The sequence below is a fragment of the Pezoporus flaviventris genome, unplaced genomic scaffold (genome assembly GCF_033815535.1).
Source record: "Pezoporus flaviventris isolate CSIRO_AGI_PZ_B2104156 unplaced genomic scaffold, CSIRO_AGI_Pfla_v1 ptg000078l, whole genome shotgun sequence".
In the NCBI taxonomy this organism is placed as follows: domain Eukaryota; kingdom Metazoa; phylum Chordata; class Aves; order Psittaciformes; family Psittacidae; genus Pezoporus; species Pezoporus flaviventris.
In genome coordinates this window covers 12,203,456-12,231,163 of record NW_026892626.1, presented here as the reverse complement: position 1 = coordinate 12,231,163, position 27,708 = coordinate 12,203,456, and the positions used below count along the sequence as shown (strand labels likewise).

The 27,708-nt window shown below is 40.1% G+C and overlaps 1 protein-coding gene across 1 annotated transcript; it reads right to left on the bottom strand.

Annotated features, from left to right (window-relative positions):
* Positions 1–2,630: 2,630 nt before the first annotated feature.
* On the bottom strand, positions 2,631–12,996 carry NPTX2 (neuronal pentraxin 2). The gene is made up of 5 exons (XM_061473222.1): positions 12,504–12,996; positions 10,796–11,012; positions 7,107–7,351; positions 5,514–5,693; positions 2,631–4,265 (listed from the first exon to the last, which is right to left on the bottom strand). The coding sequence occupies exons 1-5, from the start codon at positions 12,954–12,956 to the stop codon at positions 4,038–4,040; spliced, it is 1,323 nt and encodes a 440-aa protein (XP_061329206.1). The 5' UTR covers positions 12,957–12,996; the 3' UTR covers positions 2,631–4,037.
* Positions 12,997–27,708: the final 14,712 nt, after the last annotated feature.

The following is a 27,708-nucleotide window of genomic DNA, read 5'->3' as shown; positions in this document are numbered from 1 at the left end:
TGCATTTTGCCTTTAGGAAAGGCCTGAGGGAAACCAGGTCTCTGGAACAAAATAGAATCAGCTTCTCCCTGGCAGTCTCCCATGTTTGAGCACTGGGGAAGCGTGTGTGATAATGAAGGAGGAGCTTCACTGGCAAGAATTTCTGTGGTCTTCCTTGCGTTTGAGACTTAAACTAACACTAATGAGCAAGTGCTGCCCAGCAGAAAGTCACCTGCATGAGGGAATCTGTCTCCTCTTCACACTGGGATTACAGATGCACAGAGGCAGTCCTCCTCCTCTCAGCAACATTCTGCTCTAGCTGGGCAGCAAGCGTGTAGCCGAAGCCTGCAAGCAAGTACCATAGGTATGATATAATCTACACTTTCTAATTGCCAGCCAATTAGTCAAAAAACTTGTCTTTGAAGAAATACAACCTGGATTTAAACACACCAAATGGTAGATCCTTTGTTGCTCAACAGCCACTAAGTGCAGCAAGTATAGACAAACACAACAGTGCAGTACAGAAACTGAACAGCAATCCCACCCAAGAGATCATGTGGAGACCCAGCCAGTTCACAGCTCCCAAGTGAGCCCAGTAATCTGACTTGTTCTGATCATGGACACTGCTTTTAGGCGCCCTCGCTCTGCCTGGCTTTAAACAGAAACAGATTTTCTAGAAATCTGCATTACTGCATGTTCCAAGTGCTGTAGCTGTCAGTCAGCTTTCCCTAAGTTATTACTTCTGTGTATTCAGAGCAGTTTGGGAACTGAAGGTTGTCTTGTCACTTCCACGCTCCATAAACAGTATAGACACTGGAATATGGTAATATTTACTCCTGCTTTGCCATCTGCTTATATATGCACATAAACCATGTGACTCCCAGAATGTGGAGCAGCAGAGGAACAGCCGTAGCTTTTCATCGCAAGATAAAGGTACAAAAATCAATACACATCTTTCCTTTCTAATGAAAAAGGTACTACTGCACAAAAGGAAGAGCATGTATAGTGAAAAATACAAACAAAACAAATGCCATGCTTTTCAGCAGAATAGACAGTCCTTGGCTTCGGCTTTTCCTGAATAGCCAGTGTGTAAAAAAATTAAAGCCCCAAACCTTCCCCCTAAATCCCTGCTGTCTTGGTTACATAACCAGTGAAAAAAACAAACAAACCCACATCCAGAGGACTAGGTTGCTTACCTTTAGATGAAAAGATCCACCTCTGCTCCAGCCAGGTTGCGACAGGATGGATGTCCCCAAACACCTGAGCACCTTGACATACCTTAGAAAAACCCCAACTTTTTGCACTGCTTTCCACTATGAAGAGAAGCTCCATTGCTCCTTCACACAACCCAGCAAAGCCCAAGGAAGGAAGCAAGCAGACACTCAGCAACATCAGCCTAACAACAGCCCCTAAACCAGGTGCTCTCCCTCTGCTCAAAACCAACAAGTACAGCCCCCACCCCAATCACCTCCCCATGCAGGTGGGGCTTCTCACTCAGGTGTTTATTGTTAAAGGCAGTGCTAAAGACAGACCTAACATTGGGACTGTGGTCAAATAACTCTACACAGCCAAAGGAAGCGTAAAAAGCCTTTTGCTTCCCTCACCACCAAATTAATCCAAACACCCAGGCAGCGTTTAAAACAAGAGGCCACTGCCACACACAGGCTTCTACCCACACAGAGAAGTGTCCAAGACAATTTCACCATTGCACCTTTTAACAATAGAGCAAAACATGCAAGAGCTGAAAGGGGAGACCTTAGCACAGACAACTCCAGACTTGAGTTCCTCCAGTGTATTTTGGAAAAAGCTGATGAAGAAAGGTGAATTGACTGCAGGGCTGATGCCTCTGCTAGGATCTAACCCATGACATGAGAATTCTACGCTCTCAGTTTAAGACACGGATTCTTTGGATATTGATGTGTTTTTTTTCCTTAGGGCATGAAGAGTACCGTTATGGGCCAGGGTGGTGGTGTTTGGTTTAAGGCAACCAGAAAAAACATGTCTGAAATCAAGTTGCGTGATGCTTCATAGGAAGCTCAAATTCTCCGTGGCCAGAGGATGTCAGAAGAGGACAAGCATTTCTGCCCAGCTGGTTGTTCTCTTACAGAAAGCACTATCACACTGTTAGTTTACCAAGCAGAGCAGTTGGTTTACTGTCAGACCCCATGGACACTGAACAACTTACACCACCGTAATGCCTCTGCTATCACATTTCAACAAGTCATCTCTGTGCTGGAACAGTTTTACACACTGGTTTGGGACATTTATGTTGCTTACAACTCATCCTTCACCCAGGAGGATTCAATTTATCCCAACTATAAAAATGGGTATGTACATGGGCTCTGCATCCCATCCCACTCCCATGAAACCACTGTATCCCAGGCCACAACACAGATGTAGAGGTAAAAAGCAGATCTCAACCTGAGATTCAAACACTTTGCATCCATATGTGGAAAAACTCTCCCCAGTTAAGGTTACATGCAGACCTAAGCGCCTTTTAGTTGAAGATTGTGATTTAAGACATTTGGGGAATAAAGACAACTTCTTATAAGACTGTACTTCAACTAGAGCAGAGAGACAGTAGCTAAACTGATACCACCTATGAAACAGAATATTCAGTGTCTGGTGTGACTTTAAAGGAATTAAAAGACTCATTTTAGAGTGCATTTTAATTAAAAGTTCATTATAAGAATTTTCTTTTAATAACAGCATACTACATATTAATGGAAATATGTAACTTTACCCTACAAATGGGACTGTCACCATATTATTCTTACAATTCAAACATATGAAAAATAAATATGATATTTAGCTTTATAAATTCCCCCCCTTTAAATCCTTTTTCTTTTAAATAACAAAAGTAATAACTCTTTCCCATTACAGTGCATTTGCTATCCGCGAGCCACAAACCAAGTAGTCACATCAATGCCAAGGAAACAGCAACACTGCAAAATATTCAGAGAAAGTGATAAAAAAATATAGTAGTCAGCCCAGTGCTTACAGAAGAGACAATCAACAAGAATTGAAAAAACCAGCACATTTTCATATTACATAAGACCATTATAATAACATAGAAAACAGTGCAGAAGACTTATGCTGGAAAAATATATAGCAATTCTCAGCAAGCAGGAACTGAACTTTGGCACTTGCTCATAGAAAGGCCTTTCAAAGCAACCCAAAATAGAAATTCACTTAGTCACAGCTTGTATATTTAAAAAAATAAAGACATTGACTAAAGCAAGAGAAACAATAGAGAAAAGTTTACAGGCCAGGTCACTACAAATTCAGTACATTCATCCTACAGAAAATAGTCTTTCATCCATCCATCTGTGCTGGGATCCTGGCTAGCAAAAGACAGGCTTTGGGACAGAACCTTACCTGAAGCATCTCTGTTTCAGTGGGGCTATGCTGATTACACAGACCTCTCTTTAAACTGAGCTAGAATAGCATATCTCAGATACATTACATTGCCTCCTTATCATAAAACAAGGATTTCTAATCTGCAAATTAAAAAGCAAGACCCTTGCACTCAGACAGTGGCTGTTCAGCTCTACCCATAGTTGCACCATAACCACTGTAGTGTAAGGATGAAGTGATTTCTTTAAAAAGGGCTAAAAAAGAATGGCTTCCGTTCAAAAGGGAGACAATAGACTGGAAGGGAGGATTCACATGTAGCGTGTTCATCTCAACGCTTTGCCAGCACTGCATATGATCAAAGGGAGTACTGTAGTTAACGTGTGCATGGCTGTTTCCCTCCCTGCCAGAAGAGCTGATGTACTAAACTCAGGCCTGACCAAAAGGCTGCTGCAGGCCAAAGCATATTTTTGGATCAGGCCATAAAAAAAAACACGGGCTGTGCTAGCCAAGAAGTGCTTCTTTCAGTGTAAGGCTCAATGCCCCCAACTAGCAGCTATCTTTGCACTGAGGCAGTTTACTCAATTTTTTTTTACTCTTTTGAGGAATTAAGACTGGGGAAGGACAGAGAGAAAAATAAGTGCTTTAGATTGCACAGAAGATTGTCCTACTAAAGGGGGCACTTGAATGGGAAATAATTGCAGCTATAAATCTAGCAGACGCTCTTCACATGTCTCCACAGGCCATTTAGTAGCACCTCCAAACACATCAACGTTGTTATCAACCCAGGGTATGATGTTGCCAGGCATGTTGGTAGAGCAGTTAGCAATATTCATGATGTCTTCAGTTTTTAAGACCCTGTCCCATATATTGAACTGGCTCATCTCTCCAACGAAGGCTTGAGTTGCATCAAATCTTCCTCCTACCGTGTCCTTTGGGCACACAAGAGTTATGATTAGATGATTATTTCAGCATTTTCTTCTTCACAACTTGAAGACCCTCCCCCCAAGCCACACTGCTAGAACGAGTGCAGAGCCAGGTCACAAACAACTTCAAGGTTCTAAAAGGACTACTTTGAACAAGATATTCTGAGGAACATTTAAAAGCTTCAATGTGAAATTTGTCAAAACAATTCAAAGCAAACAGTGCTTTGTGCATACCATCACACAAAGCACATATAACTAACCCTGCCCCCAAGCAGTAAAGCAGGAAGACAGCTTTAAATATTGAGGCTAATTTAGGAGCCATTTTGCAAGGTTGGCACAGGACAACTTCAGCAAGAACTGCACAGATATGCAAGATCACTGCAAAAGCTTTATGGCTAAGGATTAAACTGTAACCACAGCCCTTGACCAATTGTCTGCAGGGTCCCCAAGATGCAGTCTTTACTTACAAATACATAGGCTTCTTCTGGTTGTACCAAATGACTAACTCAGACTGCTACTGCATATGCCTAAAAACATTTGCTCCATCCACTGCTCAAGGACAAAAATCACACATTTTGTGTGATCACACTCACATGAAACTGCTAGCATAGGACAGAACCAAGCATAGTACAGACAAATAGCATGAGTTACAGAAAGCCTGCCAGCCACTTAACAGTAAGCTGGAGCATCTGCTACCACTAGAAGAGAGATACTGAGTTGCTGGAGAGGGTCCAGAGAAGGGCAACAAACCTGGTGAAGGGTCTGGAGCACAAGTCTTATGAGGAGTGGCTGAGGGAACTGGGGAGCTTTAGCCTCGAGAAGAGAAGGCTCAGGGGGACCTTATCACTCTCTACAGCTACCTGAAAGGAGGTAGTAATGAGGTGGGCATCAGTCTCTTCTCCCAAGTAACAAGTGATAGGACAAAAGGTAACAGCCTCAAGCTGTGCCAGGGGAGGCTTAGATTAGATATTAGGAAATATTTCTTCACCAAGAGGGTTGCCAAGCATTGGAACAGGCTGCCCAGAGAACTGGTGGAATCACCATTCCTCAAAGTGCTCAAAGACTGTGTAGATGAGGCCCTCAGTTACATGGTTTAGTGGTGGAAGTGGCATTGCTGGGTAAAGGTTGGACTTTATGATCTTAAAGGTCTTTTCCAACAGGACCAAGTGTTTAACAAAATTTTCCTCACTGCTGCTGTTTGGGGAGTTCTGAGTTTATTTTTTTAAACCCTGGAATACACTGTCATTCACTCACCTGTTCCTGACCCAGGATCAGGACACCTCCAGGTTTAATTGGGTGCCAAGGAGCAAGATTCTCCCCAGTCCCAAGCTTCTCACCATCTTGAAAAGCCTCCCACATTCCGTCTCTGGTTGTCCATGTTATACAGACATGGTGCCATTTCCCATCACTAATGAAGAGAGGGAGCTGGGCAACCTACAAAAACCCAAAGAACAATGCATGTTGCAAGCCAAGCCTACCAGCTCAAGCACACCAGTTAGAAAGAGACAGTATTTACTCTGTCCTCAGAAGCAAAAACTTCACAGGCAGAAGTTAGTCCCCATCTTTCTACTTTGTTCCAACTCTCCTGTATTCAGAAACACAGCCATACTTTTTATTCTAGAGGTGAGCCTTTGTTTCATCTAGAATCAAGTGACACAAATACCAGAGTCTAAGCTACTACTACCCACTGAACCTGTATATTAATGTGGCATCTGTTGTTTAAATCTGTGATTAGTCCTTTCTTTACATCCAGTGCTCATGTAAAGTTTCTCTTAAAATCTGGGGTTTGCCAGCACCATTTGCAGTAACAACTCTGACAAATGAATCTGCTTGCTTCCAGTAAGACTTATGGGAAATGTTATATAGGACCCCAAATAAGGGGGAACTATGCTCCTTTAGGAATTGGACCTGAAAACTTATTCAAGGCAACATAAAGACACAAATGCAGTGGGGTGTGGAGCGGCAGTGACATGGGAGAAGAAAAGCCTCACAGAACATTAATGGTACTGACAAAATACTGAAGAAAGTAAGTTATTGCTAAAGATAAGCAACCTGAGGTTTCCTCCTTTGCCACAACCCATTAGAAATAATTGGCTTTTCACTTTTATTGATTTTGGAGGATGATAAGGCTGTTAAAAGTGCTTAACTAGCCACATGACTGAACCACCCTGAGCTGTAGATCTGTAAACACCTGATCCCTCAGAGAGAAGCGAGTTACTAGGGAACCCAACTGAGGGTGGGGAGAAAGTGATTTGTTTTAATGCCAAGTTTCAATAGGTCTTGCTTTCCTCAAGCCTTATTCTGAATCTTGTCAGAAACCATCAGTGGTATGAAACAGTGTGAGACAACTGTGCTTTTTGTAATTAAAGCCTGAAAAAATTGTATTTAAACAGATGTTCAGTCACTAAGCATAAAACCCCAGGCACAACTACATGCCTTTTGCTTTACATCTTCAGCAAGATTCCTCTTAACATATCTGAACTTCTAGGATTAGAAAGATAGAAATACTGCAACTGGCTTAGATATCACAGGTTTTGCAGTAGTGAGGCATCAAATATTGCTTTTGCGTCATAAAACAAGAAACAAGATGGGCTTGTAAATTCAGAGGACATGTATAAGTGCATGCACATCTAGATGTCTCATCACTTTGTCTAAGCACACAAATACATGTACCGTTCAACTTTGCTTCAAGTACCTTTATGAACTTAAACAGATGGACAACAACATTACCATTTCAAAGGCCCAGAACTGGCTTCTCTCAGAGAATGAAAGTTACTAGAGAGGTATCAAGGGGGTGGACTTTATTCTGATTACACAGACAATAAAGAAGAGTTAATCAATTCTCACCTTATCATTGATTAGCAGTTCAATTGGATTATTCCCCCACTCTATAAGGACAATTTCATTAGCCTGCCCAGGAACAGCATATGAGAATGGAGTGCCAATTCCAGGAGATGCACTTGATCTCAACCACAAGCATACAGTAAATGCATAAAGCTCTGGCAGAGTCTTCTTGATCTTCCCATATAAGTAGTTAGTGCGAAGAGGAAGGGAGACTTTGAATTCATCAGGTGACTTAAATGCACTGTTACCTAGAATTACATTGAGGAAGAAAAACCTTTAACATTAAGCAAAACAATGTATTTGTAATTCAGGCTAAGAAATGATGTAATTAATAATGAGAATCTTTGGAATTTCAATCACTTTAGAGAGGTACACAAGAAAATTATATTGAAGTAGTATTACTGAATGCTGATTTTGCAGCACAGAAAAACACAGCTAGATGCAACGCATTGTGCTAATTATTTATTCTTCCTGCTCATTTAGAGCAAAAGAATAGATGGCAGACAACTAACAAGAATCTGTTAAATATTTTCTTTCTTCATTGCTTAGTTCATGGCTAGAGGCCTGCCTATTTCAAACAATTCTAACTGCTTTAAGAGATATGTACTGTTACTAAACATGGATTCTCTGGTATGCTCATTATTAAAGCATCACAGTGCTTCAAAACCAGTATTTCGTTTCCTACTCCTGCTACACAGGGAGTTAGCAGCAGCATCTCCATTTTACAGATAGCAGGCTGAGAAACAGGTTAATGCTCCCATTTTGGGTGGCCAATCTGAAACAAGAAAAAGCTGCCATAGTCCAGAGAGCAAAGTCAAATTCAGCAGAACCAATTTCTGTCCCACAGACAAATCAGGAGAAGATCTAACAAAAACATACAGCTGAAGTTCAAAATTACCTGAATTAAAAAATGCAATATGAACTTAGAAACTATGAAAACATTAGACATTAATTTCAATATAAAAGCAGAAATTCTTAGTTAGCTTTTTCTAATAAAATGTGGTAAAAGTGAGATGTCCTAGAGACGTTTATGAAACTGAGAACCCTTAAGACCAAGGCTTTCTAAACCTGCAATACTCTGTATTATATAGTTCATGTATACTTCTGAAGTAGTTGCTTCAAGTAATTTTCCAGAATTAAATATTAAGAGAAATCCCACACTGTGCCACAAAATAAAACCCCACAGTTCTGTAGTATAGTGTCACCCTCAACTTTTTAGCAACCTGTTCTTCTAAGTCCCACTCACTTCATTTACTCCCATTCCTGAAATGAATTCAATCCCCTCACAGAAATTCATGCTCCAATCCAAATGAAGAGCTGTTGTCACAAAAGGTTGCCACAATCCCCATATGTAATTTTTAAACCGTTGGCATTCTCTCAGTTCCCATTCTCAGAAGCAACTAAAGTGTTTTGACTGCATTTTTCACAGAATGAGGGGGTGGAAAGCTTATCTGATGCTACATCTGTCTTTAGGAACATACAGACCAGAAACTGAGATATTCTAAACTCTAGGCAAAAGAACCCCAGGATCTTAAGACTAATGTTAAGCAACCTCCACTAGGCTGGTACAACCAATCTTACATCCATAAAAGAAACATATCCCATTAAGAGTATTAGTCACTCAGACAGAACTTAAGGAAGCAATAATGGGTTGGAAAAGAACAAACAATATTCATCATTTTTGTATTTTTCATTTTGTTCTCATGACTTGAAAACATCCACAACTCCAAATGATAACAAGATCCTCCAGAGCAATGCACACATGCACAGGATAAGACAATCCTTTTGCTATATAAGGTGAATTTTTGGACAAGATAAGCAAGAAATAGTTATTCCCTTTGAGATGGAGAAAACAGGTTTTGACATAAGAAGTGACCTGTTCATGTCTCCAGCAAAGCTAGAAATCACATTTAAGTCCAGGCACTATTAGTTACAGGATTATTTCTCCGCAAAGTCCTGCTTTTTAATACATCATTTACCGCTGCCAATGGAGACAACTAGTGAAGGAATTACGAGAGACTTTGGGAATTACAATAACTGTACAAACTTCAAACTCTTCTGCCCCACTGTTAACTAACAACAGCTGCCTCAACTACCAAACCCCAAAGTTCAGAGCATCACCTTATAAAGTTAGCTTTTTCCTCCATTTATTTGGTCTTAAAACAATGGAGAGCTTATGACACTCCAGTTAGTTGTCAGGAAGAAATGTGAAACAATCTGACATGTAAAATAAAAGCACAATAGAAATACTTTTTTCAAAATAGGTCAGATCACTTCAAATATTATCTGCATTTAACCTACAAAATCAGTAAGTTCTTACATCATTATTACCCTCACTTTGATTTGACAGAGAACTCAAACGAACAGAGCAGCTAAATCACGCTGAAAGAGAGCAAATTACACAACTAAAAGCCTGTGTCTTGGTTCCTGGCCCAAGTTCTTCTCTTCCCTCAAGACTTAAGACAGCCCACTCTCCCCACACGAAAAATAAAGGTGGGAACAAGCTATTTTTAACATAGATTACACATTCTTGTTCTCCCACCCCTCCCTGTCTCCTTCTGAGGACTTGCCGATATGAGTCACATCTTTCAGAGACAAGGACTAGCAATACTTGCCACATAAGACATCAACATGCCATGAATTCTCCAGATCTTTATTTGTGGTTTAGGTTTTATCTTGGCTCTCAGGAAATACTTTGACAGAGCCAAAGGAAGGGCTCTTCTTCCTCTTTTCCCCTCCTTCACACTTTGTAAATGAAAAAAATGGACACAATATTACACAAATGGATCCATTAGGCTGCATTTTAAAATTCGTGATACTTATGTTTGCACCACTGAGAAAGCATGCCCATTAAGCTGCTTTTAAGCAGAGAGACTATTCACCTTGGAAAAATAATTTAAAGATTGGGCAGTGATATTTACTGGTACACCAGTCCTACAGTCTGTAGAAATATATAGTCAAGACAGAGAGATAGCTCTGTTCTTTAGCTCACTTCCATGCGCATTTGTAATTCAAATAAACAGACTCTACTCAAGCATAGAGATCTCTGTAACAATTAATCTAAGTATCTGAATCAATGACTGGGATTAAGAGAGCATCCCCCAGTGGTACTATGTGTAATCTACTGTAAACTCTGAAGGCTATACACTTGGGCTATGACAGTTCAAATATCTGCAGTTATCCAAAGTTATAACCAGCAATGAAAGGAAAGACCAACAGTAATACTTCCAAAGCAGCAGGAAATGGTTCTGGTATAAAATGCCATTTGTTACATCAAAGGCAGCTATGCTAATTAACTTTTGCCCATATGATTTTCAGTCCAAATAAAGGCATCTCTACTTAGATATGGACTTGACATTATTTAGGTCTTTACCTGACACCAATGTCATACTTTCTTCCTATTTCCATTTGCCTCCTTATAGAGCCTTCTGTCCCACAAACAGTAAAGAGCTTCATCCTAACCACCTACATATGCCAAATTAAGAGACAGAAAGCTAAAGCCATGCAGAGGTCTCTCAGGCAGGAAGCCTGTGACAAAAGGAAAAGGGAATCCAAGTATTTGCACTGTCACCTACTATTTAGTCCAGCACCTTAACTGTCTTGCCCTCAAAGCCCACATTTAGACTAATGTGGTAGAAGGAATAAACAAAATTAATCAGCACAGGGAAGCTTTTAGATTCTGGACAGATTACCTTTTTCTAATTCAGACACTCTTTCTAGCAGTGCATTCAAGGCTGTCTCAGTCTTCTGCCGATGGGCTGACGTCTCATTATGAAGCAAAGACTTTTCATCCTCAAGCTCAGCCACTTTGCTCAGGAGTTGGCGTTCCAGGTCTCCCAGCCTTCGCTGAAGCATCTCGCGAAGGTCATTAGGCAGTGCTGCGTAGGACACATTGGCTCGGAGCTGGTGCTTTAGTGGAAATAAGAAGGAAAAAAAAAAACAAACAAAAAAATTGCCATTTCTAAACCAGAAACTGTGAAATAAAGACATGCTCTTGATTCAAAGGGGAGAAAGCAAGATCTCAGAGTTCTCCAGCAAGTACAAAAGAGGCATTGCTTTCCATCACTTGTAACATTCAGTGCTTTTATCAGCAGTGTAGCTAAACAGGTCCTGAAACAAAAGGGCACTTTTGTTAGAGATTTTCAGGGTTTCATACAAAGGAGTCTTCATACATTTAAGTTCAGTAAAAATTAATGTAGGGAACCAAGTCTAATGCACTCCCATTAGTATGTACATGTGGCACATTACACAATTTTTGGTTTACTTACTGGAAGTGACACTGGCGGCCTACGTTAACAGAAAAGAACTATTATTTCTTTTTAAATAAGAATTTAGGCTACTTCAAAAGCAAATCTACCAAATGAAAGTTTTCTCAGTTTTGATTTGCAGAATAAGGAAATCAGATGCTCTTTAGGTCAGCTGTAAGTTTTAGCCACTCAAAAAAACCACCAACCCTCAAAACCCCAAAGAAACAAAACCCACCCCTCACTCTCTCAGATAACACTGGTGTCTTTAAAAAACCACCGTATTATTCTAGTAGAGTTGCTCTTCTACAGCCCTAAACCAAAGATGCCTCACAAAGACAGCAACAGTAATAAAGGGGTGTCACACTACCAGATTGCTCAAAATTGTACTTGAAAGACAGCCCAGAGTGTTCAGACCTCACAGAACAACCTTTAGGAAGTTACCTGCCATCCTCACATCATTGCCAACTGCTTGGAGGGCAGCATGAGGACACACATGTCCTCATACGACTGAGAGTGTGGAAAGCAAAACAACATCTAGCAAGATTCCTGTGGGAATACTTCCTATAAAATATTTCCATGAGTTCCACTCAACTACAGGCACTGTCCAAAGGCTTGTGGAAATCACTTATTGGTAGGCTTGGACCAAACACCCCTTCTATCCAAACACAATGAGAATTAGGTTGCTTTTATTCTATGTCAGCTCTAAATACATCATCTGATCTTCACAATCTGCCCAACACAATCTCCTCATCACCACTGGTTTGTTCAGCACCATATGCTAAGGTCTTTCTGCCCAAGACGTCAGCTGTATAGCTCAAACCCCATGAAGTCACATTCCCAGAAAGAGAGATTTAGACATACTAATACAGAAACTAAGCTGGTGACAAGGAGGAAAACCATAATCCCACCCCACACAGTGGGAGAACACAGCTACAGAGGGGCCCTTTGGGAATTTTAACCACTGAAGCAAGCAGATACACAGTCAAGAAACAAGACAAGGCCAACCATGCAACTTGTTCCCAGAGCTTGGCCAGTTGGGATTTAGCTCTATCCCGATTAAGGACAGTAGCTGTGCCCATCAGCTACCCAAAGCCATACCTAACTCGTTCCATGTCCCTATGCGGTGGGCAGGTGTGTCCCTCCCCGGCCCTACCTCTAGGCTCTCCAGCCGGTCCTTCAGGGTCTGCATTGTGCGGCTCAGCTGGTCGATGACCTGAGCCGGGTCCCGCGGCAGGTCGCCCATCGTGTCCTTGCCCTTCCCCAGCTCGCTCCTCCACGTCCCCGTAGCGGACTTGCCGTCGGCGCTCTCGCACCGGCTCAGCTTGCCGGTAAGCTCCCGGATGGCCTCCCGCTGGCTTCCGATGGTCTCCTTCTGCTGCAGGACGGTCTCCCGCAGCTGCAGGACCGTGGCTTTCAGCTCCTCCTCGGGGGACAGCGCGCCACCCTGCATGGGCACCGGGGGCAGCGGGCAGCCCGCGCTGGTCGCCTCCAGCGGCAGCGAGGTGCACACGAACCGACTACCGGGTGGGCTCTCCTGGGTGCCCGACGCCGAGCCCCGGGCGCCAGCGGCTACGGCGAGCAGGAGCCCGGCCACCACAGGCAACATCCCGGCTGGTGACGGCTCGGAGGGGACGCCGGGACGAGGGCCGAGGCGACGCCGCGCTGACAGGGGAGGTGAAGCCGGCCCCGCCGCCCCGTCCCGTCCGCTCCGCTCGCCACTCCACACGCCGCTCCCGCGCCCGCCGCCGTCCCACGGCTTTTATAGCCTGAGAGCGCGCGTGGAGGGGGCGGGACCCGGCTCGCGCCGCGTGCGCTGGTTGGCTGCAGGCAGCGCTGACGCCACGCGGTCCCCGGGGCCGGGATGCCGCTGGGGGGACCCGAGCGGCGAGGATGCGCTGGCCCGGCAGGACGTGGATCCGGACGGGGACCTGAACTGCTGTCCCAGCGCTTTGTCCAGCCGGGGGGCGGCCTGCAGAGCCCACCTGCCAGTCTGTGCCCACCTGCCAGTCTGTGCCCACCTGCCAGGCTGTGCCCACCTGCCAGGCTGTGCCTCTGGCCCAAGGGCCGCACGGGGAAAACGCTGCTCCGCATGTCCAGTTTGAGCCCCTCTCCTGCTTTAGCTTTTACCCGTTGTCCCTTGTTCTCACACCACATACCGCAGCGCAGAGCCTGGCTCCATCCCGATGATCTCCTCTGATGGACTCCCTCCAGCATGTCAAGGTCCTTGTACTGGGGGGTCAAAACCGAACACGGTAGCTCCATGTGATCCAGGCAGAGACAAGTACAGGAACAGCATTAACCCTCAAACCACTTCAAACACAGCCTGGGTTCTGCCGGCCTGGGCCAGTGAGCTAGTTAAGCTAAAAGGTGTCATTACAAAAACGAGATACAGTTCAAGTGATAGGCCAGTATTCAAATTTATGATGGAGGGAAAGGGACATTTTGAGAAATTTTTGTAGAGTACCACAAGGCTGTTGTTGGACCATAAGGTCTTTATAGGCATAGCTACATTGTTTGTGCTATACAGTATTTTTAACACTGATACAGTTACTATAAATTTATAATCTCTGAGGGCTTGTATCTTTTCCCAAATGCCCTACAAACACCAACTTGAACAGTTCTTGCAAACTTCTTATGGATATGCAATGAGAATGGTTACCTCTACTAGGAAAATAGAGAAACAATTTCCTCATGCATCAGCAGAGGCTGCTCTTAGGACTCTAAAACCCTGAAGTAGAATTTTAAATTTTTAGAAAGTTTATCTATGGAAATTGAAGCTGTTTTACCATAGGGTCAGTAGCTCTTACTATGAAATATGTAACATTTTAATAATAATAAAAATAGTAAAGAATTCATAATTGGAAAGATTTTTAGCTTTTTTTGGTCACCGTGTGAACTGCTGTGTTACAGAGTGAGTTAGCAAGTTTGAAGGAGCACGTATCACAGTGATAGTTAAATCTGATTGCTTTGTGAAGTCCAGTTTATTTGTTCAACTCCTCCAGCAATGTCCTGTTTGAAAGTCACATTAATCAAAGCTGACTGCAGACACACCCTTTGGCCATGCAAGTGAGAGATGCAGCTCATATTGCTTAAGCAAGGAGAGAAAATATAGAGGATGGAGGGAGCTCAATAAGCGACTGGAAGCTCCAATTTCTGTCTGAACTCCTTTTGTCTGGAAACCAGGTCTCAAGAGACTGCTCTGCTTCCTGGTTGAATGGAACTGAAGTATGCAGTCAAATACAGAGGCTCTGACTAATTCCTGGTTAGACATTTAACTCCCATTGAAATCAACAGAATATCATTGCTTAATCATTTTGCTGATTAAAATTCTGGATGCTGCAATGAGGAGGACCACGCAAGTATATTGGGGACATCTCATCTGTCATCACAGTGTCTTTCCAGTCCACATAAGTCCAAGAAATATTAAAGTCTGTATGCAATAATGTACCAAAATCTTTGCTCAACATATCAAAGTATTCGGTCACATCTGTATAGGTCATTTCTCCTGAATGTCATGAGAAACAGCATGAAAAAACTTAGTAAAATCATTGTAAAATGGTGGCTTTGCTTATCCTTAAGGCCTGTCACCCTACTGTAGGACAACAGTACTATGTTGCTTTTATAAAGCTTGATTCCATCCCCTATAATAGGAATTGTGATGATACCCTATAAAAAGAACCTCATACTACCTAAAAACTGATCCTGATTTTAAAACCAACTTTACAATTCAGAGCTGTACCCAAACAGATTTTGACTCAGTGCATGACAGTGATAAAGGTATTGCTTCCTTTTAAATTCAAGCAATGTGTAGCTTGAAGATTTTGCTTAATTATAGGTAGATTTTTGTCATAGTCTCTTATTCAGGCAAGCTGAGAAGAAACACAAGCAGCAGAAAGCAATAAACATCAGCCTTCTGAAGTTCTGTAAGGTATGCAGTGGTAAATTGCTCATGACATCAAAAGTATTGTCCTTTATTACTATACTGTTTCTTTTTGACAGGGGAGGTGAGTAGAACAGGAAAGAATCCCAACAAAGACACTCAGAAATGTCAGTTACCACACAGTGGGGGCATAAATGCGGAGGAAGGGTGGACAAACATGGAGACATGCAGGAATTATCCATCATTCTTAGAATCACAGAATCACAGAATCACAGAATCACAGAATCACAGAATCACAGAATGGTTTGGGTTGGAAAGGACCTTAAGACCATCTAGTTCCAAACCCCCTTGCCATGGGCAGGGACACCTCTTAACATCCTCATTATTTTCTTTCACTGTGGTACTTCAGTGCTTTCAGAAAAAAAAAAAAACATCAAACACCACAAATTACCCCACTTCACCCCACTTCCAGATTGTGAAACCTAAATCTAATGCATGTAATAATTTATCAAAATGCTGTTTGTGACTGCAGCCAGTGTTTTTTTCATGTTGAAGGCTTATCAGTCTTCATTTAGAGACTAGCATGCAGCAGTACATTATCATAAATAGTAAGTCATAAATTACTAAATATTTGAGAAAGTCTATAATTTATACTCCCATATATCACATGTTAAGGCATAAGCAAGCTGAATAGTTGATAATTTGAGATGTTTAAAAAAAGGAATATTTTTTTCCCTTGTGACCAAGATGAGCAGTTCATAGGCACAGTGATTATATTTCACTGTGGCATAAAACTCAATTGGGGTAGAGGGGGAAGCCCAGCGAGTACAGATAACTTACTAATGCATTTGAGAGGCTGTTAAACTTCTGGCTCTGTGGCTGTCAGGCAGACTCACATCTCTGCAGCCCACAGAATGGATTTTTAATTTTTAATTCAATTTTGACAGATTCTGTTGCTTTCAAAAGGGCTTTATTCTCTTTGGAAGCAGTATTTGCATGCTAGCTGCTATCTGTCTTTGATGCGCAACTGTAATATCTAATACTGGAGCTTCAATATGTATGGAAAATGCATTTGGATTCTCCACATATATAAAATTCTTGTATTTAGGATGAAGGACTGGAATTCAGGAGATCTGACAGAGAACTTTGCCAGCTCACTTCTCTCTGGACACCATCACTAACACGATCTTGCAAAACTTCTAAATAAATTAGGAGACTGTGCCTCATTTTTAAAGTGTAGCCTAAGTACATGAACGGCAGTGTACAACAAACTTTAGATTAAAGAGAGGCTTCTTATTTTGTTGATACTTTGGGTTTGTTCCATTCATTATTATTCAGATGTAAAACACTGGCCTAATTATCTGAAAGGCTCAACTTAGCCTAGACCTGCAGATCCAGATTTAGATCCTTTGTACAGGTGATTTAGAAATTCAGTTCTTCTTGCAATGGAAGTTAAGCATTTAACTGCCTAGTGAAATTGTCAAAACAGCTAACTGCCCATCTTTCTCAGATGCATGTAAATGTTACAGCCTGGCCCTAGGGACGTTTGAAAAACAATCTTTAATTTCTCTGCACCTCGTTTCTCTGTTTGTAACATGAACATATTATTCCCTTTTTCCCTCCAGCCTTTCTCAGCTTTTAAACTCTCACCAGAAAGAAACCGTCTATTCCTGTATGTGAATCGCAATGGGACATTGTCTCACCTGATGCTTATTATTTGTATCAGAGTAGTGTTTATATGAGCTAGGTTATACTAGTTTATTTAATCCATTTTCTTTTAAGAAGCTGCTACCTGGGCTGCCATTTACAACTGCCAGAAGCTTAAATAAATAAATGAATAAATGACTAATTCCTAAAGCATGAATCACTTTGTCAAAAAAGATGAATTTCACTTGTACCATACAAGTCTAGCAAAACTATAGAACTATTCACCAGCAATAAAGCTTGAAATGCTGAACTTCATTCAGTATTCTTAACATGTTTGCTGAAGTAATTGAATATGAACAGGCTCTTTCTTAATCTTTAATACTTGCTTCTGAATGCATGAAAGTCTCCTGGCTACTGATTAGAGATGTGCCACAAAACTGAACTCCAACATTTTTAAGCATGTTTCAAGAAACTTGGTATCTGGCAAGTATCGGGCAGGGGGAAGAGAGGCAATCAACCAGTTACAGGAAAAGAAATACGAAACTTGCCTAAAGAAGTTAAAAGACACAGCGTCCAGGGATATTGCAGCATGAGGATTTTGTTCAACATACTTTAGATGTTCTTAATATTCCCATCTCATATAGCTTTTATGTGCAAAATACAGATAGAATGTTAGAAGAAACCAATCATTAAGAGACATACTCCCTTTTTTCTTTCCATATCCTAGGCTGGTCTATGAAAATCATAAATGAAAAATATATTCCCTTTAAGTCAACAGGATTTCTGCCATTGACCTGAATAAATTCAGGATTTCTCTAGATCATCTAAATGATACATTACTTTTCTGAGAATCATGAATTAGAATGATCTTCCTTCTAACAGAAGGAAAACAGAATTTACTGTAGAAGCACTCACTGCAAAAGCTAATTTAGAGAGATCCATTGCAGGAAGTTTCAAAGAACATCAGATACTTAAAAGAGAACTTACTGCCTCCAGCAATCCCATATGCTGCTGGTGACTAAAGGACAGGAACAGGAGACTTTTCCAGGAATACACAAGAGCTGCCTGTCACCCTGATGCTAATCACCAACCAGTGAAACTGCAGGTCAGCTGCTGCAGGACCTGTTATCTTCCTGTGAAATAGGCTAGTTGCATGGAGAACAAACTCTGAGACCTTTACTTTTATTATTCAGTTCTTATTAATGCATGTATCCCTGAAGTTAAAAGAATTTTGCCCAATTCCAAGAGCAATACAAAACACAGAGTTTAACTAGAGATATGCCAAATACATGTCAATATATTTTAAAGTCTTCATAGATATAAAATATATTGCAGGGCATCAAATCCTCTTACAGATTCAGAACTGGATATTTATTGCTCAAATTTCTTTTCAAAAGTCTTAGTCCACTTAAATTTGGTGTTTTTGCAAAATAAGATGCTGCTGTGAAAAGACCTAATACTGCACTTCTTTCTGTAGCACAAGATGCATTTCCTCTCTGCTAACTCCATTAGCAGCACTTCCCGCATAGACTATAGCTTTCAGTGCAGTAGCTGTGATACACAGTCATTAAACTCCATTGCAGGTGTCTCAGTGCTTTGCACAGGAGCAGGATAAATTATCTCCTGTTACATCTCCAAATACTGCAGTATGGATAATTATTACAGTCCACATTTAGGCCTGCTTTGATGGGTTTCTAAAGTCAATAAGCTAATGGGAATCCCTTGAAATCCCTTCAGTCATACAAACTTTAAAGTCCAGTAACAGATGGATATTTTCCCTCTTGCTGGCCAGGAAATTGTATCTTTTGACCAGCTCATTCACTGTCATTACAGTACTGGAAAGTTCTGTTTTCTTTCTATGATAAAGTTACATAAACCACAAATAAACATTTCTATCAGTCATTTAAATTACTGTACGTGTGTACTTGATGCATACACACACACATACATATTTAATTAAATACATTTTTTAAGTCACCGTGCCAGAAATACACCCTTGGATTTAGGACTAGAATTCACAGAATAGAATGTAATGTACCCACCTTGTGACAAAGAAAGAAAAGAATACATGAGAGATTAGAAATCCAGGACAAAAGCAGAACAACTTTCAGTGCCTTTCCATTAGAGAACATTACGATAGAAGAAGCTCAGTCTTTCATGTCACTGAGTTAGTTTTTCAATTCTGTCAGAAGTGGAGTGATAACCTTGAGTTCTCCCTACAGGGATTTCCCTCCTCCTTTCACTATTTTTGTGTTTCATTCTGTGGCTGACAATTAGAAATGCTATTATGTCTTGACCCATATGACATGTGAAATGTCAAAGCACCTGGTGTTCTGAGATGATGTTGTTAAAGTCACTGCAATAGGTTTCATCTCAAGTTCTAATGAGTGTGACAAAGTAACAATCCATGGAGAGGCTCCATAGGGTTCTGGTAGGACAGGGGAAAAAAAAGTCATTGTCTGTGGAAATGGTTTTCGCAAGAAACCAGAGTGAACATAGATGGAAGAAGATTGACACAAGAAAATTACAAAATGAAAGGTTATGTGGTTTTACCTGCGATTCTGCACCAAGTGTGTTTCGGACAAACCACCTAGGGCTAGGCTGCAGTTAATCTGGAGACTAGTTTGTATACACCACCAGTTAGGCTGTGAAGTATTTTGGCTTTACTGTAATCAACAGCAGGTCCACTATTGGCCTGCATAGGGTATTTCATGCCCGGTTATCTGCACTAAGAGGTACTTGTATGTGAGAAGAGTTAAGCAGCCCAAATCTTTTCAGATTATAATTGTCAAAAATGCATTTACTTGTGATTGAACAGACTCTACTTGTCGAGGCTGCAAGCATATTTTCAGAAGGATAGATCTAAATAAATCTTTTTGATTTTAATGTTCATAACAGATTTACCTTACCCATCCTGCCCCTTGCCCACTTTCATTTTGATTTAACCTGTTACCTTTCCAGCATCCAAGATGACAAGATCTTGGGGAAAGTGACTGTCCATTTTCTGTGTGTTCTATTGCACCCAGACGACTTCCCACTGACACCAGATACGAATACTCAGTACTGTAATGGTATTACCCCCATATATTTTCTTTATTTAAGATCTAAATTCACTGGTAATTTTATGTTTAATTGCTTTGTTCAGTATCTTTCACACAGTATTCCACCATGAAACGATATGATGGACTATCTTTCTTTGCACACCAATGGATGTTCAGTGGAAAACGTATACCAAAATAGCAGTAATGCAATGTAAAGAATTTCAGTACTTTGCATTTAAATGGCTATCAAGTTCTATAAAATGAACTGCATTAAGGTAATTAATTTGTGAAACAGATCCTCCTTCAATATTTTAATTTTATAATGTCTGTCCAAAATTTGCAGCTGCAAATTACACAGATTTCATTTCCAAGTAAAATGGGAAATGTTTTGCCCATAAATCCTTAATCTTCAAGCTGTGAAAAACAGCCCAGTCTATGAAAGAACAAGTTCTACATCCTTGCTGTGCTTGAACCGGTCTGAACAAAGGTCTACTGAGTTTGTGAATAGGGTGAAAAAATCACCGATTGTCTGATGAGCTGACTGCGGGGCAGGAAACAATCCTATTCATCTAAGTTTGACTGAAACTTGAGTTAACCATCAGTTCCCACACAAAACGGAAAAGAGGATTAAAGGCCAGAGATATTAACAGTAGACATGTTGTACATCTGCTTTGACAGATGATTTTCACACTTCACAGGTTTAACTAAAGATCACTTTTGCAGCAGTTCTGATGAAGCTAAACTCCTTCTAAATGGCGTGATTAAAAAGCAACTGATCAAAATCAAAGCTCTCCCAAAACTATAAAAGACATTACTAGTGATGAAAAACAAAGATAAAGTAGAGCATTTACAGACAAATTTTCAAAATAATTAGATGTCTACACATCAAAATCCAATCAATCTGTTTGTACAATGTTGAGAGCCTTAGTCATCTCTTTATTTCAATAACTGTATGAATCATTAAGCATATACACTATTTTTTATCTGTGTTTCTGGAAGTACAATATGATTTCATAGACTGTTAAAATTCTAAGGATGAATCTAGTGATCGTCTAGTGATGATCACTTTAGCTTCTTCCTGCTTGTAAAATGACTGTAACCAGATACCTTCCAAAAATTATGACTTGAAGTTATCTGCACATGCGAGCGTATGCATGACGCTATTTTAGTCTGGCTCAATGACAAATAATTCAATACAGAGCCATTGAGCTACCACAGTCAAATAAATCAAAGAATTTCTTTTCTGTTGCTTGATCTGATAAAGGGCTTAGTGTCAGAGCTGTTGAAGGAAACGCTACAAATCCAAAAAGTTCAAATCCTGATCCTGGGTTGTGTGCCAGAGACTGCACTCACTCAGAGCAGAGGTGAAAGAGTACTTCGCTGTTTGAGCCGGGAAGTCAAAGGCATCAGGCACAGTAGTGTGCCAGAAGTTACAGATGTGCCTAGCATGATGCACCATCACCACGCTGAGAAAAGATGAGGGAAATTCTTAAGACTAGGAGATTTTAGAACCTCTTCCCTCATATGTGAATAACTGACTGATACTTATTTTTCTGCAGGAATATTTTAACCTTTTACAGAGTGCCAGAAACTTCAGGCTGCAGTGTTACTAATTTGCATCCACATTTCATTTTTAGTGTCATCCTATCATACTTCTGTAAAATATTGTTTATGAATGAAAGCCTCTAAAGGGAATATTCTTAAAATAAAGAAAAAAGTAAAGGGAATATTCTTAAAATCTTGTCTGACTTACTTGCCACTGCTACAGCTCAGAGTTGTGCTTTATAATATACTGCATTGGGCTCAATCACCAAGTCTGTTCCTCCATTTTCCAAGCTGGAAGATAGAGTTAATGCAACAGTGATGAAACTAAATTGCTGGGAAAACTAAACATCTTCTCTTCTGATGGTTAAGGAACTCTTGTTAGAGGTTGTAATATAACTGCTTAGCCAAAAAGACAGTTCAAGTATGGAATTAGTCATTTGTAAATGGTTTATTCTTTTTCTCCTAGATAGACTTGATACAAGCTCTTAATGCTTAGGATCTACAAAGTAAACCAGAGTAAGAACAAATGTTAAGCACTGCTCCAGAGCAAGACAGAGGGAGGCAGGTCTTGTGAATAAGGTTTATTCCAAAATCAGATTCTCTCCACACTTTCCCTCCTTCCCTGCAGTAAAGGCAAGATTTGTATATCATTGCTGGCTGCAGCACTGGGATTTTTGAATAAATGGCTTGGTCTTTATAGTTAAGTGTAACTTTGATTGCTGAGCAGCAAGCAGAGGCCTCCAGATTATGACAAGTAGATTACTGCAGTAAGAACCACTTAAAAAGCAACTGCCACCAAGACTTTTTATCTACAGCACAGTTCTTTGTGGTTGCTAAGAAGGTTGGGCAAAATTTATGATATATTTAGTAATATAGATGAAATATCACAGCTCAAAATTAGAGCCTTAGCAGGTGTACACTCTCATTTCAACATTACGGACCTGAGCCACAGCTTTCATTATTGCAGATGTTTATTTTCAATTGCTCAAAGATTACAGGTACCAATAATGGGATACTAACATCCAAAGGAACAGTGTAAAAACGAGAGGTGTACTATCTCTTAACTGTACTCAAGCTCAGTGAATACTCACATGAGTATGAGTCCCTGAGTTAGTATGCCATAAGACACCACCCCACAGGACAAAGCTGCCTAGTCTTAAGACCAACTCAGCAAATCCTTTTGCCTAAAATGCAGTCATAGCTTAGATCTTTTAGTAAGATACATCTGTTTATAAAATGGTTTATTTAGCTAGAGCTATTCATTCAGAAGCACTCCAGTCTTCTAAAAATAACTCAGTATATTGCATACATTTCTCAACAGACGCTGAATGAATTTAAAGATGCATCACAAAAAAAAGTAAGGTAGCTCCAAGCTCAATTGGGCAAGAGAAAGAATCCCTAATTTGTCTGACGCCCAGCCTAGAGTATGTGGAAGCATTTGTTCAGAGAGATTTTAAAATTCAAGTACTATTTAAAAATCAGCCGCGAGAAAATTATTTTGGAATGATCTGTTTCACAGGATACAAACTGATGCATCCTAGGTGCATTACTGAACTGTCAAAAAGCACTGAACGTTCTGCAGTGGCAGCCTCTAATTAATCCATTGAGTACCATTAATCTAACTGCCAATGTGAGTGTATTGCTTGCATAACAAACACTTTGGAAACAGTACCTGGCATGTGAGCATAATGATGTGACTCCATGAGATCCCTGGTGTAATTTTAATAGGGCATGTTTATATTCGAAAGCCAATACATATCTTATTAAGGGGGCATATAGTTTGCACATTAGCTTTCTGGAGAACTATTTTCCATGTTTAATTCCTTTTAATTAATTCCATTTAATTCCATGTTAATCCCTTTATACTTCTGTTAATTGGCTAACTCTTCTTAACAGCCTTATCTGGAACTCATGCTCTCCTCATGATTTTTCTTCCTGACCATTTACTGGTCCTATGCAGTATGATTTATCTGTCAGCTCTCCTCATCCCCACTGACTTACTCATTGGGTCATTTTTAGAATTTTCTTCCAAGCTTTTAGCATCTTAAATTTGACTCATCTGACTTAATTCTTCAAAGGTATGTTTTCTTTTTCTTGTCAGCAGGATGAAATTTGTAACACCAAATCTTCTGTGTGGATACTGTACCTTATGGAGAATAGTGTTGTGCTTACAAAAGTTATGATGTGATTATTTTGGTAAACATTACCACTCATAAATCCTGTTGTCTAGAATATTTATAGAAAGCAAATGCAAGAGGCTAAAATAAATTCAACTCAGTGTTCAAAGAGTCACAAAATACATTTGTTTAAAGTCTACTCAGTTGTATGTAAGATTTCTGAAGCATATTGAATTTCTTCATAGTGAAGTCACTACGCTCCATTGTTCAAGTCACTTACAAGTTTTAATTATTTCTCCTGTTAAAGATGTATTTCAATAACCTAACCGGTCCAAGTTTGTCCCTGGTTAAACCTGTATCAGTAACACCTCTGTGTGCTATGTTTGAATAATGTAAGCATATTAAGACATTAATTTATGTGGTATTTGTAATATATTATGCATATAGATGAAAGTGGCAAAGGTTTTAGGCTCATCAATGAAGCCCCAAAGGAGCAGTTATTGTATAACTCTATGGTCTCTACCAGATGTAATTCTTTGAGCTAAAAGATAAAAAAAATCCCAAGTCTATTGCTGAAGGGCTCGACTGCATCCAGGAAATAATTTCCTGAACCAGAAGTAAAGGGCTGCAAATAAGACCAAGTAGTCCTTGTTTTGATGCAAAAATACATTTTATCCTTCGACTTCAATTAAAATTATTCCCTTAAGAGCTCCAGTTTAAGAAGGGGATTCAGGATGGCAGATACTTGTTTCCAAAAATCAGTTTTGCAAGTGAAGAAAATAAAATGCTTGAAAAATAAGCTAGCACAAGAAGGAATGTTATTTACAAGAGACAAGATCCTTTCATCACTTACACTTGTGTCAGGATGAGGAATTCTACTTTGTCAACTGCTTATATTAATACTGAAGAAGCCCAAAGTGAAACTAAATATAACACGCTACATTTCAGTATAAAAACAAAACCCTCTTTGCCTTGAACACTACTGTGATTCTACATCATCTGCAGTATTTTGTAGTTGGATGAATTTAACTGTACATAACAACCCTTGACATAAGAAGGCATTCTGACTTACTGCTTCAGCCTTCAGTAAATACAGCTCCATTTACTTCAATTTCAGGAATCAGTTCACTAACATTCCTCTGTTTATGGAGGGATGCTTTTATTTGGGTTGGTTTAGTCTGCAGAGCTAAATAATCAATTTCTTATACCCCTGTGGATAAAATCAAAGTTCTCTCTAATCAACAAGAACGTGATTAGGGCTTTGAGCATACACATAAGCTTATTACCACAGGCATGGATTCTGTTCCCAGTAACAGTTGTAGAATCTGCTCATGCACTTATAACACTTGATAGGTGTTCATCTGATCTGCTGCCAGGGACTGAAGCCAAATGTAGATCAGACATTTCCTATTATTTAAAACTTTAAGTACATATTAGTAATCTAATTACTGTCTACCTAATGGCACAGGGACAGCCTATTAGCCTAAGCAGAAGGTGTCCGTACAGAATAAAATCTAACAGTTTTCTTTTGAAAATATTTTAATACAGTAAATGGTTCCATTGCCAAATATGGCTGATCTCCAAAGGTCAGTAAGGGTCCTGCATCTGCCCTGGCTCTGTACTGAATTAATAATGTCTTCTTGCAGATCTGGCCTAGGTCCTAGGAAGGCTGCTCCATAGTTATCCTTCCGCAGACTTGTTTTGATAGCTTCCAAAACCACTTACAGTTTTATGTATTAAATAAAAGCAGAGACAGACAAAAGAAAACGTGCAGGAAAACTCTCCTTGATGGTGCCTTTCTGTCAAGGATTGAAGAACATGTACTATTATCATTACACACAGAACTACAGGGTTAGTAACTGAAACACATCAGACTGTATTTTAGAAATACTCAGATAGTGTGAAGAAAATCCAAAAAGGGGAAGTGAAAAAAAAATGGGGAATGAGCATACAAGCACATCTCAGAAAGCATTCAACTAACATCTACTTTTGAATGGTCAAAAGCTGGTTCTTCACAGAGAGCCAGGAAGTAACTCAGTTACCTGGAGTAGTCTTCATGTAGAGACATATGCGCTTTCCTGAAGGCAAACTGGGAGGTGACTCCCCTACACTCCTCTGCTTAGTTTTTCATTCTCTAACTGCAGGAAATATGATAAAAAAAAAAACTAGGATGTTCAGATTACTGACCTCACAAAAAGGAACACCCATGCAGTAGCAGCACAAAAGCTGCCACGGTCTATTAAGTCTGCTGATCAGAGACGTATATTCCCTAATCCACACCAATTTTCTAGCTGTTCGGGCTGTGCAGGCCAGCCTGTTAAACATGCCCTATACAGTCACAGTATGACTAAACAATATCTGTCTTAGCGTTCACATTTTTCAGTTAAATTCCCACAATTATAAGCACTCAGTCATTTGTATATTGCTGATATGAATCAAGATTTATAGGTCTTATTTTCCATTTCCAAATATGCCTCTGAGATATCCCCGTAGCATTTAAAAGGTGTTTTTTTCATGGTACACATATTAGCATATTATGAAAGAAATAATTAGCATATCAAATGCTGGAGATCAATTAGCTGCCAAAGCACCAGTCTAGACACAAGCGCCTGACACTTGTAATAAAATCAAAGCCAAGCTGGCCAAATGTGGCTGCTAACTCAGTATGTCTCCTCAGCACAGAAGCAGTACATGTTCATTCAATACCCTGCGCACCAACAGCGGAGAACCTGATTATCATCTGCTTCCATTTACTGCTGTTGTTGAGCCAAATCCTAAACGAGTTCACAGATTCAGTGACTATTCTTTTATTGTCTATATCTATTGACTGCAGGTTTTTATTCCACAATTGCCACTTGGTTCCAGCAAACTCCTGCACTTACTCTTCAGCTCTCTTCAGACACGGCCTGGGAGCTGTCTGCTTGTCCAGACCTCCCCATGCTGGAACCAGAAAGCTCCTGTAGAGAGCAAGGGATGCACTCCTGGTGCGCAATACAGCTCAGCTGCAAAAGTTCTGCAGTGTCAAGACTCTTTGAGGATTTGAAGGAGTCTGAAGAGAATTTAACTCATGATGATGAAACAGGACCAGAACACTGCACTGCACAAAGTAGAGATCAAATACATTTGCCCTCAAAAGAAGCATAAGAAATTGTGAGAGCTGTAATGCCTTGGTGAGCTGAGAATGAACAGCCTGAGGCAATACATGTCCAGAGAGCAGAAAATACAGCAAAAGAGCATCTAAGCACCTCATTCTGCAGTCTAAGTATGACCAATTTCTCATGAGAATTTCCTCTACCTAAAAAAGAGAGAAGGAAGCCTTTTCTTTTAAAGGAAATTTAATCAAATCAGAGATCAAATCTCTGCTCTGAATTCACCATACAGTTGTATATCAAATGCCTTCTAACAGCTAAGACTCTTCATAGCTGAAGCTTTGCCTTCTTTGAAAAACTTCTTGCACTTGTCTTAATCACACTTCCAGTGACACAGATGGCTCAAATACCCATTTACCTCCACTGGACAATCATCTTTAATGTGCCATTATCAAATTTCTATCTGCATATACTATTTAATTCAGAGTCATATTATATGACCGTGCCTTCAGGAAATGAAGGCAACTGCCTCTGACTGGAATTTCATCCATGTGTTAAACCAGAGACAATTCAGGAAAGAAATTGCAGACAGTGGTTTAGCAATAGATTTATTCACATTAAAAAGGGAAAACCATGCAAAATCTAAAGCATGGTATAACTTGGTTACTTTATGACTCCTACAAAATATTCTTCAACACAGCATTTTTCTCTTGCCTCTTTTCACTTCATCCAAAGAATAAACAGCAGTTCAGCACAGAAACTTATCTTTGGTTTTACATGCTTTGTTTTGAACTGTATCTCATCAGGGTGCTGACAGACAATAAATACTAGTTTCTAGTCCTCAGCTGGCACTTCTTTTTGAAAGACTAGTCATATGAATTGACTGCTTTTGAAAACAATTCTGGTTTCACCTTTATTAAAATGTGTAATGCCCATGTTTTTATTCTTGTATGTTGCAGACCCCATATACCATCTCACCTGAATGCCCTGTATATATATTCAGTATTATATACTGATACCACAACTATGAAACATAAAG

What these genes read in the sequence shown, in the direction of transcription:
- NPTX2 (XM_061473222.1), bottom strand. Translation starts at nt 12,956, where the DNA reads ATGTTGCCTGTGGTGGCCGGGCTCCTGCTCGCCGTAGCCGCTGGCGCC. An exon ending in AGTGTCTGAATTAGAAAAAG is followed by an intron (nt 7,352 to 10,795) that starts GTAATCTGTCCA and finishes ATGTAATTCTAG; the next exon opens with GTAACAGTGCATTTAAGTCA. An exon ending in TGATCCTGGGTCAGGAACAG is followed by an intron (nt 4,266 to 5,513) that starts GTGAGTGAATGA and finishes GTGTGCCCAAAG; the next exon opens with GACACGGTAGGAGGAAGATT.